Genomic DNA, 16,390 nt, shown 5'->3' with positions numbered 1-16,390 from the left:
CCACATCATGGCTTCCAATATCCTCCAATTCCTCCCACTCCCACGTCCTTTGCATCTCACCATCATCCCCTCCCAAAACCAAAATCAAAATCCAAATCCACCATTACATTTTCTTCATCTCATCTCACGACCAAACCACTTCCCACTCAAATGCACCTCAAACTCGAATCCTCAACAACCTGAATTTCCTAACCCAGGCTTAGAAACAACCGTCAGTGCAGACAAGTTCCCAATTGAGAAACGGAGAAGGTCAGAAATAATTCGTGACAGAAAATCAAGAACAGGGCTGGTGAAGCCGGAGCCACCGAATTTTGAGATAGGGTGGAAGCGGACGAAGCCCATTCCACTGGAGAAGCCGACAGGGTATGCGATAATGGATTTTCTGGAGAAGCTGGTGGAGTTGATGGAGAGGGAGTTTGGGTCGGCGGCGCTGTTGGCGACGGCGGGGGAAATCGTGGCGGAGAGGGCGAGAGAGGAGGCGGAAGTGCTGAGAGATGAAGGGAAAGTTGAGGAGAGAATGGTAACTGAGTTGTGCAGAGTTTTGAAGCTGATGGAAATGGATTTGGCTATGGTTAAAGCTGCTGTGAAAGAAGAAACTATGAATGAGAGGCTGGAACAGGCGAAGGCGCGCTGCAGACAGGCAATTCTCGTTGCTAATTCGTTCTGACTAGAGCAGGATTTGAATCTGCAAGAAAATTATACTGAGCTGTGAAGATATATAATGAACTATAATGGGAAAGATTGGGTTAATTCATTTGAGGAGTTCTTTCATTATTGATAATTTTAGAGGAGTTAAATATGTTGCTGTTATCTCCGAGCACTATGGCAGATTTCCAAATATTAAAATCGCCAAACTCATATATAAGGAGTATCCTCTCCTCTCAACTCAAATGCAAGCCAAAAACCCACTTTACAATGTGGCTAAAATCACACCTGGCTCAAATTTGCAATAACTAGAAGTATTTTTTATTTTTTAAAAAATTATAAATATTTTTATAATTAAAAATTATCTAACAAATATCCCTATAATAAATTATTACGAGGGAGTATTTAATAATCAATTACTAATTCTAAAAGAATTTATAATCATAACAAATTTAAAAAAAATCTGTTTTAATTTACCATTACTATTATTTCCAATTTCAGCGAATTAAAGATGCTTTCCTTCAACTTATTTAAGAAATTTTATAAGGTCATACATTTAAATATTTTTTAGAGCTTACCAAATATTAAATTTATCTTAAAAATAAAAAAATTTAACTTACTTAGATAAAACAGAGTCATTAAACTTAAAAAAAATATTAGAATATCAAATTTTTAATTTTTTCAAAATTTGGAAATAAATTTAAAAATCCCAATTTTTTTAAAAGAGTTCATAAGCTCATGCTCCAAACATCTTTTTTTTTTTTAAAAAAAAAAAATCACCTCTCCTGAAATTTAACATAATTACAAATACTTTCATATTTGAAAAATTACAAATACCCCCTAATTTGAACATTCAATTAACAATGAGTCAATTCCATTAAGTTCTTATCCCATTTTTGTGATAAACTAACCACAAAAGTCCTTTTGAATTATAAACTATAATCTTATATATATTTTATAATTTTTTAAAATATTTTTATGAGCTAACATTCTTCTAGATTATTTATTTTACCCACCCTCAAACCCTTTTTTTTTTTTTTATAGTTTTTCAATTTTTTTTTATTTTTAAAAAAATAAACAAAGATAAAATAATAATGTCCACATCACCATCTAAGGGTTACATAATTATTTTCTATTTAAAGGGGTGTTTGTAATTTTTCAAATAACAAAAAGATATTCGTACTTGTACCAAATGAAAGAGAGCTAATTGTAATTTCACCCTGTTTTTAAACATACCGAATGCTTTACATTTTACAACATCGCTTAAGCTATCAAATAAAGATATTCAAAGAGTTTATAAACTCACCTCAACGCCTTACTAATCTGGGAAACAATCTGAAACTTGCCGATTACAAGCAGCGAATGGTAGAATATTTGGCTAACTGTAGGACAAAATTAAAGATCAGAGCAAGGTGGGATTAGAAGAAAGCCTCTGATACAAACATTTGGCATACAAGAAAGGATACCCCGTCACAAGTTTACACCACCAATACCAAATGATGTTTGTGTCTTTCATTACTCAGTTTAGGCTTCTAACCCATCTAATAGTCCCAGCGTTGCCACCAGTGCCTTTCTTTTCTTTTTTTCAACAGCTGGGGATTTGATATACGTGTTTTCGCATGCTTTCGCGACACAACGCACATGGGGATCGTCTTTCGGCATCTTACTTAGTATTTTTGCTGCAGATTGTCTATCTCCTGAAGCTAAGAGAGCCTGATACATCCTGCACGTTTTTCAACAGTGGACACCGATGGTATAAGGAACAAAAATTATGTGAAGAAACAAAAATATCCAGTTGCCATGACCTACATTTTGTTAAATCATGTGATAGCTTAAGGAAGACCTTTACTTTTAGCACTAAAACCTTTTCCAAAGATAGCTTGGAGCCTTGGAGGCAATGACAATTGGCAACAACAAAAAGGAACCAAGCAGTATTACCTTAAGTAACTTAAAACATTGTAAGGCAGGCAAGCTGTCTCATATTCTTTCCAAATCACAAATGAAGCCTTGGAATCCTTTGCATTCACGCAAGCGCTAAGGAGAAAATCGAGACTTTTCCGGGAAAGTTGAACACCAAGTTCTTCTTTGACAGCTTGAAGTAAATCGAGGCCAAACTGCATGCCTGTTGACTCTTTCTCAGCATATAAGCAGAATACCTACTCAATAATTAAGCAAAAAAGATAAGGTCATATGCAATTAAGTCAGAAAGAATTTCTCAAATAATGGAGGTGGTAAACATTTTCAGCCGTAAACAAGAGTTGCACCAGCAATTATAGTTCAATGATCTAGTTCTTGCTAAATGAAGGGGGATAAGCAATGCCAGTACCTCATCAAACAGCGTTTCTGGGTCAACTTCAGCATTTATGAACTTATTCTTCAGTTTCTTGAGTAAATCAACGGTCGATCTGAAACAAAAAAAGATAACCTTAACCAGCAGAATTACGTAAATAAATGTCATGAACACAGGCCATCGAGCAAAAGAACCTCAAATTCTCATGTTGAACACAATATGAGATGATGCTGAAGCAGGCATGAATCCAGTAAGGTGAGTTGTTTAATTCCTCAAGCAACTGAAGCGATTTATTCAATTCTCCTTCAGATTGAAAATGTTCCTGCAAGATTAGGAAGCATTAAGATTTATGAGCTCATTCAAAATGTCAGTGGAATCATCAAGCAGGCAGCATTAACTTACAATAAGGCTTTTAATAGCTTTGGGATCTAGATCGGACTTGGCTGCCTTGATTTCTTCATATAATTCAAGAGCACCAGATAACTGCCCATTTGAAGCAAGAGCTCCAATGAGCACACTCTTGATGTCATTCAAGTACTTTACTGGTATTCGTTTATCCAAGATTACCTGCACAGTGATCAACAGTATCGTATTACAGAAGTAGAAGAAGAGACACTGCCTCCAGCCTAGCCTGATCACAATTATTTGGTCAACAACAAGATGTGCAGGAGAACTTTCTCCTTTGAGGAGTAGCTGAAGCAGAGACCAAAAGAATTACACAAATTCATACCTGTTTAGCCTTTTCAAATAGTCCACAGGAAGCATAAGCATTTATAAGGGCCATGAAAACCTGTTTTGTGGGTTGAACTCCCGAGTTCCTCATGTCATTACAGAACTACAAGCAGATCACCACATAACAACTATCAGAAATGAGACTGTAAATCATGCAAATCGCAGCAGAGATTATTTTCATGAGGGATTCAACGCAGAGCTAGTTTTCAAGGAGAATATTGTAGATGGAAAAAAATTCATATCAACTGAGGCTATCTTACCAAGTTCATTGAAGGGTGCTTGATAACACAATTTAGCACTTGAAACTAAGCACAGACAGTGACTAATAGTTTCAGCTTGTTTGATAACATGTAAAGTTACTACTCAAAGTGATAGGGCCCTCTTAGTCAAGTTCAATGTTTGAAGATCCATATGTGATAATATAATGTGAATGCAATGTTGCAAAAAGCAGAACGGAATGTCAAACTTAATGCTCAAGCTTTAGCTTAACCAAACCATTATTGACATGAAAGAATACCCATTTTATGTGATCAGTTCTAAACAGTGAAGCTGTTATCTGTTATATGACCCCTCATTCTATCTCATTGATGCGTAGCTTATTGATGAACTGATTTATGACCTACACTAAATTGTAGACAACCTTAATTATATCCTTCTCACAGTGGCTGTTTGCTATGAGACAGCTGTAAGTCAGAGTGTCAGGTTTCACGTCTGCATCTGCCATCTGTTTGAGAACATTCCTAGCACTCTGAATGTCTTTCTGCAAGATTCAGTAACACAGAAAGTCAATAACAAAATATGCAACAACTAGAAGCAGAACCCTGCACAGACAGTTCCTCATGTAAGCCACCAAAACTTCTCCATAATTATCAAGGTAAAACTTTGCAAAATCCTAGTGCATCAAAATTGTATAAGCAAAAGAACCTGGCACTCAGTTTATCATTAACAAAATATGGCACAAGAAGCAAAACAGACACACACTCAGGTCAGATCATGGATGCATGAATGATCCTTATCAGTTCTACAATTTTTTTTATCAATGTGGCATACAGCCAAATTAGAATATCTTATTGGGTAATCGAAGTAACTGCTTCCTAAAACTTGATATCCCTTCAAATATTATGATTAAAAGAAGATTGTTATATCTTGATTAATATAATATCCCCGACCTGTGCCAGTCAACCTAGCATAGTTTTCATCAGAAATTACTTAGATTTTTAAGAATTCATCTCTTCAGTATCTTCACCAAACTAAACCTAATAAAATTACTTGTTTGATTCACTACAATACCAATACTGTACTGTAAAGCCAAAATTTTACACCATTTGCACTTTCTTTCAGAGTAAACATAATGTTCAGAAAGCACAATGCTAGAGGTCAATAATCTCCTAAAAGATACTGAGACATCAAATCCACAAAAATATTTCAACGTGGAATGAGCAAGTACTAGAGCACACCTAAACAGGATATTAACAGAAATTACAGCTGAATGGAAACACAACTTAGCATATATATTCATTGCGCTAAGTTTCATTAAGAATACATAAATATCACCTAGGCAAGCACTCCAGAAAAAACCAAAGGCACATATCTTTCCAGTAGGTGTTCCTGTTTGACCAATATTATATTCATAACTGAGAAGCACAGAGAGCATACTCAAAATATTTGACAGAATGTGAAAATAGATTGAACTGCCTCAAAATGACAAACATAGTTGCATTGACAATTTGTCCCAATTCTCAGTCAATAGGCCATGCAATCACAGTAACACAATAATCAGATACACTACTCAGCAAGAATAAAACGCCACTGCATTCAAGAAACTATGCAACCTCACGGAAATATCCAGACAGTATACAGTTGTACATGCTAGCTGTTGGCGTCAAGTTCATTCTTTCCAGATCATTGATCAATCCATATGCTCCTACAAACTGCATTCAAATAGTGAAAAAATTATAAAATAGAAGCTGTCACACATTAAGCTTAATAGACCAAATCAAGAGACTTACATCTTTCATCTTCACGCATAGAAGTATCATCCTCCTGACGGTCTCATTATTTGGTTTCACATTGTAGCAAGATATTGTTGAATTGATTTGATGAACCTAAGAATTGAAAGAAATCACATCAATATCATCTAAAAATCAATAACCTGGCTGCACAATTGAAATTCCACAAAATAACATGACACACAAATTCAATGTAGGAAAACTACAAGCAAAGGGAAAAAAGGAACAAATTCATGATTAATAATATGGTAGGCAAGCAGGTCAATCGCTTATAAATACTTAAGTGGAGAATGTTCCTTTTATCCTTCTCTCTTAAGAATATCAATTTTGAAGCTCAAGATCCTCTGTGAACTCCTTGAGTAACTTCCAATTTTCACAATGAGAATTCAAGATTTTGCATCATATTATAGAGTAAACAATGTAATTAAGTTTGATTGAAGTTCACTTAAAGCTCCTAATCCCAAATCAAACTAGACAGGAGAGAATTTTTTCTTGAGTTCACCCATAGTTTTTTTGTTCGGATGATGTTGATTTGAGGGATTTATGCAATAAACCAAGTCTCCGTATATCTTAAACCCATATTCAGGCTACTGAAATATTTTTCATTAAATTTGGCATTGGTTTCACTTTTTTTTTATACTTCTTTTCATCAACTAAATAATGGTAAATATTACATTAATAAGAAAATTGAATATGACAGCAAATAATTAAAGAAACACTTACCAAATGCTCAATACGCAAAATACTCAACTTGGTCATATATAATTATGGATGCTTCACTCAATCAGTGACTTACACAAACTCTTTAGTTGAAAAGGAAAAATGATGCATCGTTATGGATCCAATCCAAGAATTATCTATAGAGACAGAGAGAAAAGTTGGATACCAGATTAAATTCGCAGCTCTGGTCACAAGCATCTAATATTGAATGAAATATCTCTATCGATAAAGCAACACCAGATTTGAATGCCTCGGCAACTACGTAGAGCGCCTCATGTACCTAAACAATATTTCGCAGCATACACTAGTTGAGAAACTTAAATATCAAAAGATAAGAGGTATGCGTTCTTCATAAGAAGCCTACCACCAAGCGAGGTTTGCGTCGCTTGGGAGTTTTTTTCCTGGTAGGAATCAGATAAATTAAAATAATCAAATGTGCACATACCTTGAGGAATTCACAACAGTATCTAACGAGCTTCTCATATTGTACTGAAGTGGGCAACACCTCTAACTTATTGTGTAATGTTTGGAATCTCATGATGATATCTTCAACCTTCTCATCCAACAGATGGCAAGATGGCCGAACAAAGAGGAAAAATCAATTAGGAAAAGTGTGCCTCCATACAAAACCTTTCAGAGATACCAAGTATGTAGTCAGGTCTGTGTATCAATAACTAGAGAGACTACACACAATTAAGAAAAAAAATAGCAGTTCCCAGACCAAAATGAGAAGTTGATGTGCCACACACAACAAGATAAATAATGATTGTGCAAAAAAAAGTCAACTGCTTTGGTTAGGATGTCCTGGAAATAGGAGATGAACCGTAAATATTGGAAGCAAACTATCTCATGAATAATAAAAATATCACTCCCAAAATGGTGGTTCAAAGGCAAAATCTACATTGTCTCAGTTGGTTTTTGCTTGGGATAGAAGTTCTCTACAGCTGAATCAAGCAAGCTACCACCAGTGGTCACATGCTTTCTAGATTGGGCTGGACTGGCTTCTACTAGGTATGACTGGATCCTAGATCTGAAATGAGTCCAAACTGGATACATCTGGGTCTAACAAAAAATTAAATGATTTTAGAAAATATATCTTCTATTTTTCTTTACTATTGAAAATAAATACAAGCACTTATAGTGACTAGAACACAAGTTACACAACACATTGGTATTCAACATACAAAATGATGATTATGGCCTAAATGCCTAAAAACAAGATGTTAAGGTGGAAAATCATCAAAATATCCTACAAGATGTCTAATGATCTATGAGCATGCAAAAGTGAATTGAATATCTAGAAAGAGTCGAAATCACATATAAATATACAAATTAACTAGAACCATTCTAAGAAGATAAAAGTTACACAGACATGAAAAATGTGAAAAAATATCCCCCAAATACTCCAACTGACATGTGAAAGTGTAAACTTACCACAACACTCGTAGACATTTAACCCAGTGAATACATAAAAAAATGTCTAAACAATTTCATTTGGCTTGCAACAATATAGGCTAAAAGGTATTTATAGTCACTAAAATCTTTGAAATTAAATGATTAGTTCAGCAACATGAAATACTTTTATTTTCGTATTGGGTCCACGGGGACCTGGTTCAACCTAAGCCAGATCCCATCCTTTTCTTAACCCATTTTGAACCCGGCCCCACCTGCCCATTTGCGTCCCTAGCCACCGCTATCTATCAGTCCACTGCAATACTAAATATTTTTTTTCGTTTTACATCAACAGGTAAACATGGTTCCTCACTAACATGTACAGAGGCAGCATACATGAAAGGCAATTGGCACATATGATCTAGGCTCTAGTAGTTGCTCCATCCGACATACTATATTTTGAAGTTTTATCCCTGGAGTTGACTAAAACTAAATTAGACAAAAATGGAGGCAATAGTACAATCAATATTCTGTTGTGATTTCAAAGACTCCCCCAAGACATTTATGCTTCATGAAAGAGTGAACTGCTGTAAAGCAGAACCACCTCAAAAACTACAGACTCAAGGACTTTACCAGGAGCATTCATGAGAAGTTCCTCACCGCTAAATTAGGTAGGTTAAGTGCATATTCGCAGATGGAGTTTGAGATGTTTCCAGCTCTGGTATCTGCACTTGACAACAAATAGCACATCTGCATGTTAGCAAGTATATGTATACAGACCAAAGCACACCATTTCAAGCCCTAGATATCTCAAATAGGCTGCTTCAGGTATACACGAACAAGCAAGTTCAAGAAACCATACAGTTGATACCTTAGACGTATGGTTTAGCAATAGGCACAATGTTCCACAATGATTAAAGAGACACACAAAACACTTGTAATGTTAAATGAAATTATTTCTCGTGAAAATTAAAAACTTATCATTGTTTGTATACTAACCACTTCTTTTCAGAACCAGCAGAAGTCTTTCTGCATAAAGTTCCAGCGAAAGCTTCCCCAAAGACCTGAAGATACTCTCTAAAGATGCAACTGACGTAACCTTAGTTATGTCGAGAGTTTCCAGTAGCATCAAAAACTCTTGCTTGCGATCACCTTCAGCCAATGCCGGCAGCAAGCATTCTGCAGCATAGCAAGACTAAGATTTGAATAACTACTTGCAGATTAGTCAATAAGTCAGAACTGTTACCAAATCATGGATACAGGAATGTATTAAAGATCATAGCTTCCACCATATCATTTGGATTTCCAATTCCAAATTTAAAAACACATTGAGATCTTGAATTTTGAAGGAAAATTAAGTATACACGTGTCACTAGAAGTAGGGAACATACACCATAGTAAAAAACTTAAGGTCATTTTTCATCAATATGCGAAATATATCGACCCCATCAGCAAAGTAAACACAATAATGAGATTGTATTCATTTCAAAGGATGAACAGTCATCATATCCAGATACATACAGCTTTAAGACGAAAGAAAATTTTTATATGATTGGCAGATTGTATTTAATTGCAACAGAAGTGCCAACTAAAGTCAAAAAAATAATAATAATAATAATAATAAAGTAAGGCTGAAAACATATGCAACTTCAAGGTCTTGTAAACAAGTTGCAACTGGAATTTGGCCAAATACCACTTGAATGTTGGTTTAACATAAAAACCATATAACCCCTGTGACTTCTAAGCCTCGGGATAATTACGGAAAAATATGAGGAAGTAGAAAAGTCCTATTGTTTAACAAGATCGGAAGGTCTTCAATTCCCTCCAATAAAATGAAACACGCGTATCTGAAAATAGAACATTGGCAATGAACAAATGCAACAACTCAATATTAAAAATGTACAGCCTGGCCCATCTTCTCCCCATCCACGCCATGGGAAACAACAAAGCGAAATCATTGAACTCAAAGAAAAACAAAATGAAAGCAAAAACTGAAAAGAAACTAAAATGATAAGATTTGTGCTAGCATAAAACAACTGTCACAACATGATGAAAAAGACGTGAAATAGCCTCACTTCTGAATAAATGTTGCAAAACAAAGGAAACAAGTAAAGAATGGGGATGTGAAGAAAATACCTCGAAGATAAGATTTCTCTTCAGCATCATCAGCCACAATAGAATGACAATGTTCTTGTATTTTTTCTTCATTATTGACTCTTATCCATAGCAGCATTTCATAATAAGCTAAGCGTGGAAGTGAATCAGGATTCTCATGTTTGATTAGTTCATGGAAGAAAAAGAACTCTTCAACCATACCAAAATCAATTAGATACATCAGAAACTGTCCATATGTTTCTTCTTCGATATTAAAACCGTTTTCCCTTACCAACTTAAGAATTTGATAGGCCTTATAAATCTGCTCTAATGAAACATCTTCATCTGTAGTATCCCTTGCCGTCTCTATGCAAACCTTAATTAATGCATTATATTCTTTCAAGCCAGTTTCTCGTCCCAATTTCCCAAATACTTCAATGGTAGCATCTGGTCCCAGCTTCCTGGCACACATTTTGACTAGGCGGCCAAAGCGACTAGTTTGTGCGTTCTTAAAAACCCACTTCTGCTTCCTCTCTCGTGAGACTTCTTTCCTCCGCAATGATATATTGATATTTGACATTCTTGACAACCATGGGAAGTCCATCACAGTCCCCATGGAGTGCTCGTCCTGGTACTCGTCGTCCCAATCCAAGTCCATCTCATCTACAGATAAAAACATTCAGCTGCCATCATAATATGCAAAAGTGTATTGTAAATTGGCAATCATCTACCACATCATGCTTATGGTCATAGACTTGCAGATGTACAAGCAGTATAGAGATTCAATTAACACAAATGTGTTTAGTACGACTGATCCAGAAAAAAGTGAAGGAAAGAACAAAGAAAATTGGCTGTAGAAGATAATACTTCTTAATAAAAATGATCAATAAGCTAAAAAGCATAATTACCACTGCCACAATCTCCAACTTTACGTTATATTTTGAGTTGGCATTCACAAAATTCACCTTAATTGATTTGGGCATTTACATCTGAACAAAATTTAAACAAATATACATACCATACAATATACTGGATGCATGGGCCGCCAGTTGCTTTGCCGATTCATCTATGTAAAAGAAAGACAACAAATTCCAGGTGAGAGCACGAATTTAACCAAAGTATCAAATTCTTCAAGCAAACAACTCTTCAATTCGCAGGACAATACAGTAATTTCTCTATATACCATTTCCATCATCGCAGCCAGAGTTCAAGCTGTCACTGACGATAGCATGTAGCGAGGAATTCGGAGTAGAAAATCTCGAAGACGGCGGCGCTTTGAAGTGCTTGAGAAGGCATTTGGCCGAGCGGTAGACAGCTGCAGATGAGGACGAGGACGAAGACTTGATGGATGATACGTACTCCTTTAAGGCGGCATCCTCGGCCGATGATGAGGAGGTGGAAGTCTTCTTCTTCTTCTTAGAAGCGGCGGCGTCGGCTGATCGGGGCGGCTTCTTCTTGGCGGCGGAGGCAGCAGAAGTTTCGGAACGTCCAACGGCGAGTGTAGCGGCCGACCGGAAAAGCGAAGCTAGGTTTTCGGCCGTTGAAGGGCGCATAAGTACAGTATGAGTGAATGAGAGAGAGAAAGGGATACAGTGCAGGCGGCGTTGAGTTGAACGGAAATCAGTGTTTCACTGGTGTCGGGTAAACCATTCGGGTAAACGGGTAAGGGTAGGTGCCCCTTTGCCTGGAAATGGAAAAAGCGTTTGCCCAATTTAGCAACTCCTCTGATATTTTTTGTGTTTAAATTTAGGAGTTAATTGCAAAATCGCTATACTTACTCTCACACTGTTTGTTACTCTATTATTTCTCTGTAAAACTAATTTCGTCCTTAAAAATTACGTGCCTCAAAGGGGATGAACTGATACAACAGATTTTGGAGACAAATAGATGATTGCAATATTGGTCCCAAACAAGCCCCATATTTTTTAAAATAATCAATTTTAGTCCGATACTTTTATATTTTTGTTAATAATGAAGTATATATAAGTGACTTTTAGATTGATAGATCTGAAATCGTAAATTTTTAAATTTATAATAATAATTTTTTAAATCTATTTAGATAAATTTAAATTCAAAGTATTCTGAATTCACCATCTCTAATTTGAATTATATTTTATTAAAGAATGATAGATTTCAAATTAGTGTTACATGGAGCCATTTCTAATTCTTTTTTTAAATTCTTCGTTCAAATTCAAATTCATTAGTCTAAATATAACTTAACTAAATTCGTGGAACGCGTGCAATATATGGTCTCACATTTTCTAACAATAATGGCTAGGGAGGGGTGAGCTTACCGATCAGCCGATTACTGAACTATTGGTTCGAACAATTTTGAAGAAATTAAACGGTATCGAATCTCGTCTAATCAGATATTGAAGTTGTTATCGACTAGGCGGCAGTTCAACCGTACAAGAAACACGACTTTCCAAATTTGAAGTTGGAAGTGGAGTTGCATCATCATGTAAGACAGAATGAAGAAACAATTAGAAACATACATTCGGCTTCACGTCATCAAAGAAGAGACAAAATGTGAAGACAATTGGTAGGAAGCTAAACAGTGATAGAACATAAGATTTCTAACATTAAAAAACAACCAAGGAATTAGCAAATTCCTAATCATGCTCTCTCATTTGGTAGTTTCCATAGAGAGAAATAGTTAAACACTTTGAATCATTCAGCAAAGCAAAGACAACTAGTGATAAAACAAACAGCCGGCAGATGTGTACGAAACATAGGATGCGGATCCTTTACTTGATTATATTTTGAAAGAGCAGCCAATTACGGCCTGCAGAAGTAAAGGGGCGTCATCAGTTCGTGAACTCCTATATAGAACATAGAGTGTGCCGCTGGTGAACAAGAAGTTAGCTGCATATATTCCACCTTCAGAAGTAGGTTGATCCCTCTTCAGGAATGGGGACGAAAGATGGTATTTTCCGTTATGCGGATGGGACGGACAAGTTGCTGATGTTTTTCGGGGCGTTGGGCAGCATTGGAGATGGACTGCAGGTACCCCTCATGATGTATGTTCTCAGTGATGTGATAAATGAGTATGGACACCTTGATAGTGCTGTCTCGACTCGATCTGTGAACAAGGTAAGGTGTAATTGACATGCTGAAGTTTCTTGTTGGAAAATGAATTGTATGTACTAATAATTCACATGCTGCTAAATGTTTTCTGTGACAGTATGCACTCAGGCTATTCTATGTTGCGGTTGGAGTGGGGCTATCTGCTTTTGTTGGTATGCGATCTTTGAGTATATAAAAGTTGACAGAGAAGCGAAATCTTCCGGTTTCTTTTGCTTGATTCTAAGTAGTTTTGCGCCGATGCGTGTTTGCAGAAGGATTATGTTGGGCAAGAACGGCAGAGAGACAGACTTCTCGGATGCGATTAGAGTACCTGAAATCTGTCCTTAGACAAGAAGTAGGCTTCTTCGACTCTCAGGCAGCGGACTCGTCAACTGCTTATCAAGTCGTCTCGACAATAGCATCCGACTCAAATACAATTCAAGTTACCATAGGAGAGAAGGTATTCACTTACTCCACAAACCTGCTTCTTCTGTAAGGAATATCGTGTGCTTATGAATTTTCTTTTTTTCTTGAGTGTAGATACCTGACTGCCTCGCCTACATGTCGTCGTTCTTCTTCTGCCTGATATTTGCATTCACGCTATCATGGAGGCTTACGTTGGCTGCTATTCCGTTCACCTTGATGTTCATTGTCCCCGGGCTTGGATTCGGGAAGATGATGATGGACGTGGCGATCAAGGGGATTGAATCTTATGCAGTCGCTGGTGGGGTTGCAGAGCAAGCAATTTCTTCTATCAGGACGGTGTACTCCTACGTTGCGGAGAATCAAACTCTTGAGAAGTTCAGCAATGCACTTCAAAAGACAATGGAGCTGGGAATAAAGCAAGGATTTGCAAGAGGACTGATGATGGGGAGCATGGGAGTTATTTACATTAGCTGGGGATTTCAAGCTTGGATAGGTTCACTTCTTGTCAGCAAAAGACAAGAAAAGGGTGGAGATATATTCGTAGCCGGATTCAACGTTCTCATGGGAGGATTGTGAGTCAGTTCTTGTTTAAGTATTGTACAGAAAAAACTTCAAGAAATCTTCCCAGCTCAATCCTGATATCTGTATCTGTTGGTCTGTGCAGAAATATTCTGACTGCTCTTCCAAACCTAACAGCAATAACAGAAGCAAAGTCTGCTGCTGTTCGGATTACAGAGATGATCGACCGTCAACCAGCAATTGATGCTGACGACAAGAAGGGAAAAGCTCTATCCTATGTGCGAGGCGAAATTCAATTCAAAGGCGTTTATTTTAGCTACCCTTCTAGGCCGGATACACCCGTCCTGCAAGGCTTGGATCTAACAGTTCCTGCGGGAAGAACGGTAGGTCTCGTGGGGGGCAGTGGCTCTGGGAAGTCCACCGTAATTTCTCTGCTTCAGCGATTTTACGACCCTATAGAAGGCGAAATTTTGGTGGATGGGTACAAAATAAATAGGCTGCATCTCAAATGGTTGAGAGCCCAAATGGGATTGGTTAATCAAGAACCAGTCCTCTTTGCGACGTCTATTAAAGAGAACATCTTGTTTGGGAAGGAGGACGCGACGATGGAAGATGTAGAGAAAGCAGCCAAGGCTGCAAATGCCCATGATTTCATTGTCAAACTACCCGATGCATATGAAACTCAAGTAAGACTGCTGCTTTTTAAGAAAAGCAACTTGAAAGTAGTTACTTCTGATTGCAGTAAGTGTTTGTTTTGCTTAACGATTCTATCGATGCTGAGCTGACCAGGGAGACTTGGAAATCTGCAGGTTGGACAGTTTGGAGTTCAGTTGTCCGGCGGACAAAAGCAGCGAATAGCTATAGCAAGGGCTTTGATAAGGAATCCAAAGTTACTGCTTCTGGATGAGGCTACAAGTGCACTTGACACAGAGTCAGAGCGAATTGTACAGAAGGCCATAGACCAGGCATCTAAGGGAAGGACTGTGATCGTCGTTGCACACCGTCTCTCTACCATCAAAACGGCTAATCTGATCATGGTTCTCAAGTCGGGACGAGTAGTTGAATCAGGCTCACACGATGAGCTTATGCAACTAAGCGGAGGAGAGTATAACAACATGGTGGAGTTGCAACAATCAGCCGGTGAGATTGACTCTGCAGCTAACTTCAATCCTCAGAACGGAAGAAATAACCATAGGATGATCGTCCCTGCAAGCCCAGCAAGTGTTATGTCAAGCCCACGAACTCCATCTCTGTACCCATTGAGCCCGGCATTTTCCATGAGTGCACCTTATTCTGCTCCTTTTTCTGTTCAATATGAGGAAGCGTATGACAGTGGTGATGAAGATTCATACCAACCAGCTTATCCTGCTCCTTCACAATGGCGTTTGCTGAAAATGAACGAACCGGAGTGGGGTAAAGCTTTGCTAGGATGCTTAGGAGCAATAGGCTCCGGAGCAGTTCAACCGATTAATGCATACTGTGTGGGAGCACTCATAGCAGTTTACTTCAGATCTGATAAATCCTCAATTCCATCTCATGCAAGAATCTATTCTCTTGTGTTTTTAGCCCTTGGAGTGTTCAACTTCTTCACCAACCTACTCCAGCACTACAATTTCGCAATCATGGGAGAAAGGTTAACCAAACGGATCCGGGAGATGATGCTGAAAAAGCTGATGACTTTTGAGATTGGATGGTTCGATCAGGACGAAAATACAAGTGCAGCCATATCCGCCCGGCTATCAACAGAAGCTAACATGGTTCGTTCCCTTGTTGGTGACCGCATGTCACTATTGGCTCAAGCGATTTTTGGGGCTACCTTCGCCTACACCCTAGGACTTTTTTTGACATGGAGGCTAGCCCTTGTGATGATGGCGGCGCAACCATTACTCATTGGAAGCTTTTACGCGAGGAGCGTTCTGATGAAGAGCATGTCTGCAAAAGCCCAAATAGCACAGAAGGAAGGAAGCCAACTTGCAAGTGAAGCAGTCATTAACCACAGAACGATAACTGCTTTCTCGTCTCAGAAACGAATCGTGGGCCTCTTCCGAGACACACTAGAAGGGCCGAGAAAGGAGAGTATTCGACAATCCTGGTTTGCAGGAGTTGGCCTTTTCAGCTCACAATTTCTTGCAGCAGCTTCGACAGCTTTAGCTTACTGGTATGGTGGAAGGCTATTGGCGAAGGGGTTAATATCTCCTGAACGACTTTTCCAAGCATTTCTAGCACTGCTTTTCACTGCATACACCATTGCAGAAGCTGGAAGCATGACTAATGATATATCAAGAGGAAGCAGTGCTGTCGGATCTGTTTTTGCAGTCCTCGATAGGAAAAGTGAGATCGATCCAGAGAGCTCGGACAGCAGAAAGACGGACAGTATTAGGGGTCGGGTGGAGCTAAGAAAAGTAGTCTTTGCCTATCCGTCAAGGCCTGATCAGCTGATCTTAAAGGGCCTCAGCCTCAAAATCAATGCAGGAACTACTGTTGCATTAGTCGGCCA

General features: G+C 38.0%; 3 protein-coding genes across 7 annotated transcripts in view; 2 read left to right on the top strand and 1 right to left on the bottom strand.

Moving 5' to 3' along the window:
- Window positions 5-810, top strand: LOC105176722. The gene has a single exon (XM_011099620.2). The coding sequence runs from the start codon at window positions 8-10 to the stop codon at window positions 665-667; it is 660 nt and encodes a 219-aa protein (XP_011097922.1). The 5' UTR covers window positions 5-7; the 3' UTR covers window positions 668-810.
- On the bottom strand, window positions 555-11,495 carry LOC105176723 (pentatricopeptide repeat-containing protein At4g04790, mitochondrial). 5 transcript variants are annotated; one of them, XR_002288278.1, is made up of 18 exons: window positions 11,066-11,495; window positions 10,901-10,948; window positions 9,925-10,545; window positions 8,788-8,967; window positions 8,449-8,513; window positions 6,842-6,949; window positions 6,563-6,676; window positions 5,677-5,772; window positions 5,500-5,598; window positions 4,308-4,427; window positions 3,666-3,770; window positions 3,338-3,502; window positions 3,130-3,257; window positions 2,972-3,050; window positions 2,584-2,801; window positions 2,112-2,368; window positions 1,952-2,027; window positions 555-701 (listed from the first exon to the last, which is right to left on the bottom strand). XR_002288278.1 is itself a non-coding variant. In XM_011099621.2 (16 exons), exons 1-16 carry the CDS (start codon window positions 11,433-11,435, stop codon window positions 2,170-2,172), a joined length of 2,715 nt encoding a protein of 904 aa, XP_011097923.1. In that variant the 5' UTR covers window positions 11,436-11,495; the 3' UTR covers window positions 1,939-2,169. The 5 variants fall into 5 exon arrangements, 1 of the variants encoding a protein (XP_011097923.1); XR_002288279.1 differs by having other exon boundaries at window positions 555-685; XR_848994.2 differs by having other exon boundaries at window positions 1,952-2,368.
- Window positions 12,716-16,390, top strand: part of LOC105176721 (putative multidrug resistance protein) — a 4,738-nt gene continuing 1,063 nt past the window's right edge. Inside the window, exons 1-6 of the mRNA XM_011099619.2 lie at window positions 12,716-12,975; window positions 13,067-13,121; window positions 13,221-13,408; window positions 13,489-13,946; window positions 14,039-14,579; window positions 14,703-16,390. The exon at window positions 14,703-16,390 is cut by the window's right edge and continues 234 nt beyond it. Coding sequence (XP_011097921.1) covers window positions 12,793-12,975; window positions 13,067-13,121; window positions 13,221-13,408; window positions 13,489-13,946; window positions 14,039-14,579; window positions 14,703-16,390 — 3,113 coding nt within the window. The 5' untranslated portion in view covers window positions 12,716-12,792. The remainder of the gene's footprint in view (window positions 12,976-13,066; window positions 13,122-13,220; window positions 13,409-13,488; window positions 13,947-14,038; window positions 14,580-14,702) is intronic.

This window comes from Sesamum indicum, linkage group LG14 (assembly GCF_000512975.1).
Source record: "Sesamum indicum cultivar Zhongzhi No. 13 linkage group LG14, S_indicum_v1.0, whole genome shotgun sequence".
In the NCBI taxonomy this organism is placed as follows: Eukaryota; Viridiplantae; Streptophyta; class Magnoliopsida; order Lamiales; family Pedaliaceae; genus Sesamum; species Sesamum indicum.
This window is presented reverse-complemented; position numbering and strand designations above follow the sequence as displayed.

Bases quoted from the DNA above. Each gene is read 5' to 3' on its own strand.
- LOC105176722 (XM_011099620.2), top strand. From the start codon at position 8: ATGGCTTCCAATATCCTCCAATTCCTCCCACTCCCACGTCCTTTGCAT.
- LOC105176723 (XM_011099621.2), bottom strand. From the start codon at position 11,435: ATGCGCCCTTCAACGGCCGAAAACCTAGCTTCGCTTTTCCGGTCGGCC. The intron at 10,949-11,065 runs GTATATAGAGAA...TCTTTTACATAG, and splicing joins TGGCTGCGATGATGGAAATG to ATGAATCGGCAAAGCAACTG. The intron at 10,546-10,900 runs GTATGTATATTT...TTTTATCTGTAG, and splicing joins TGCATCCAGTATATTGTATG to ATGAGATGGACTTGGATTGG.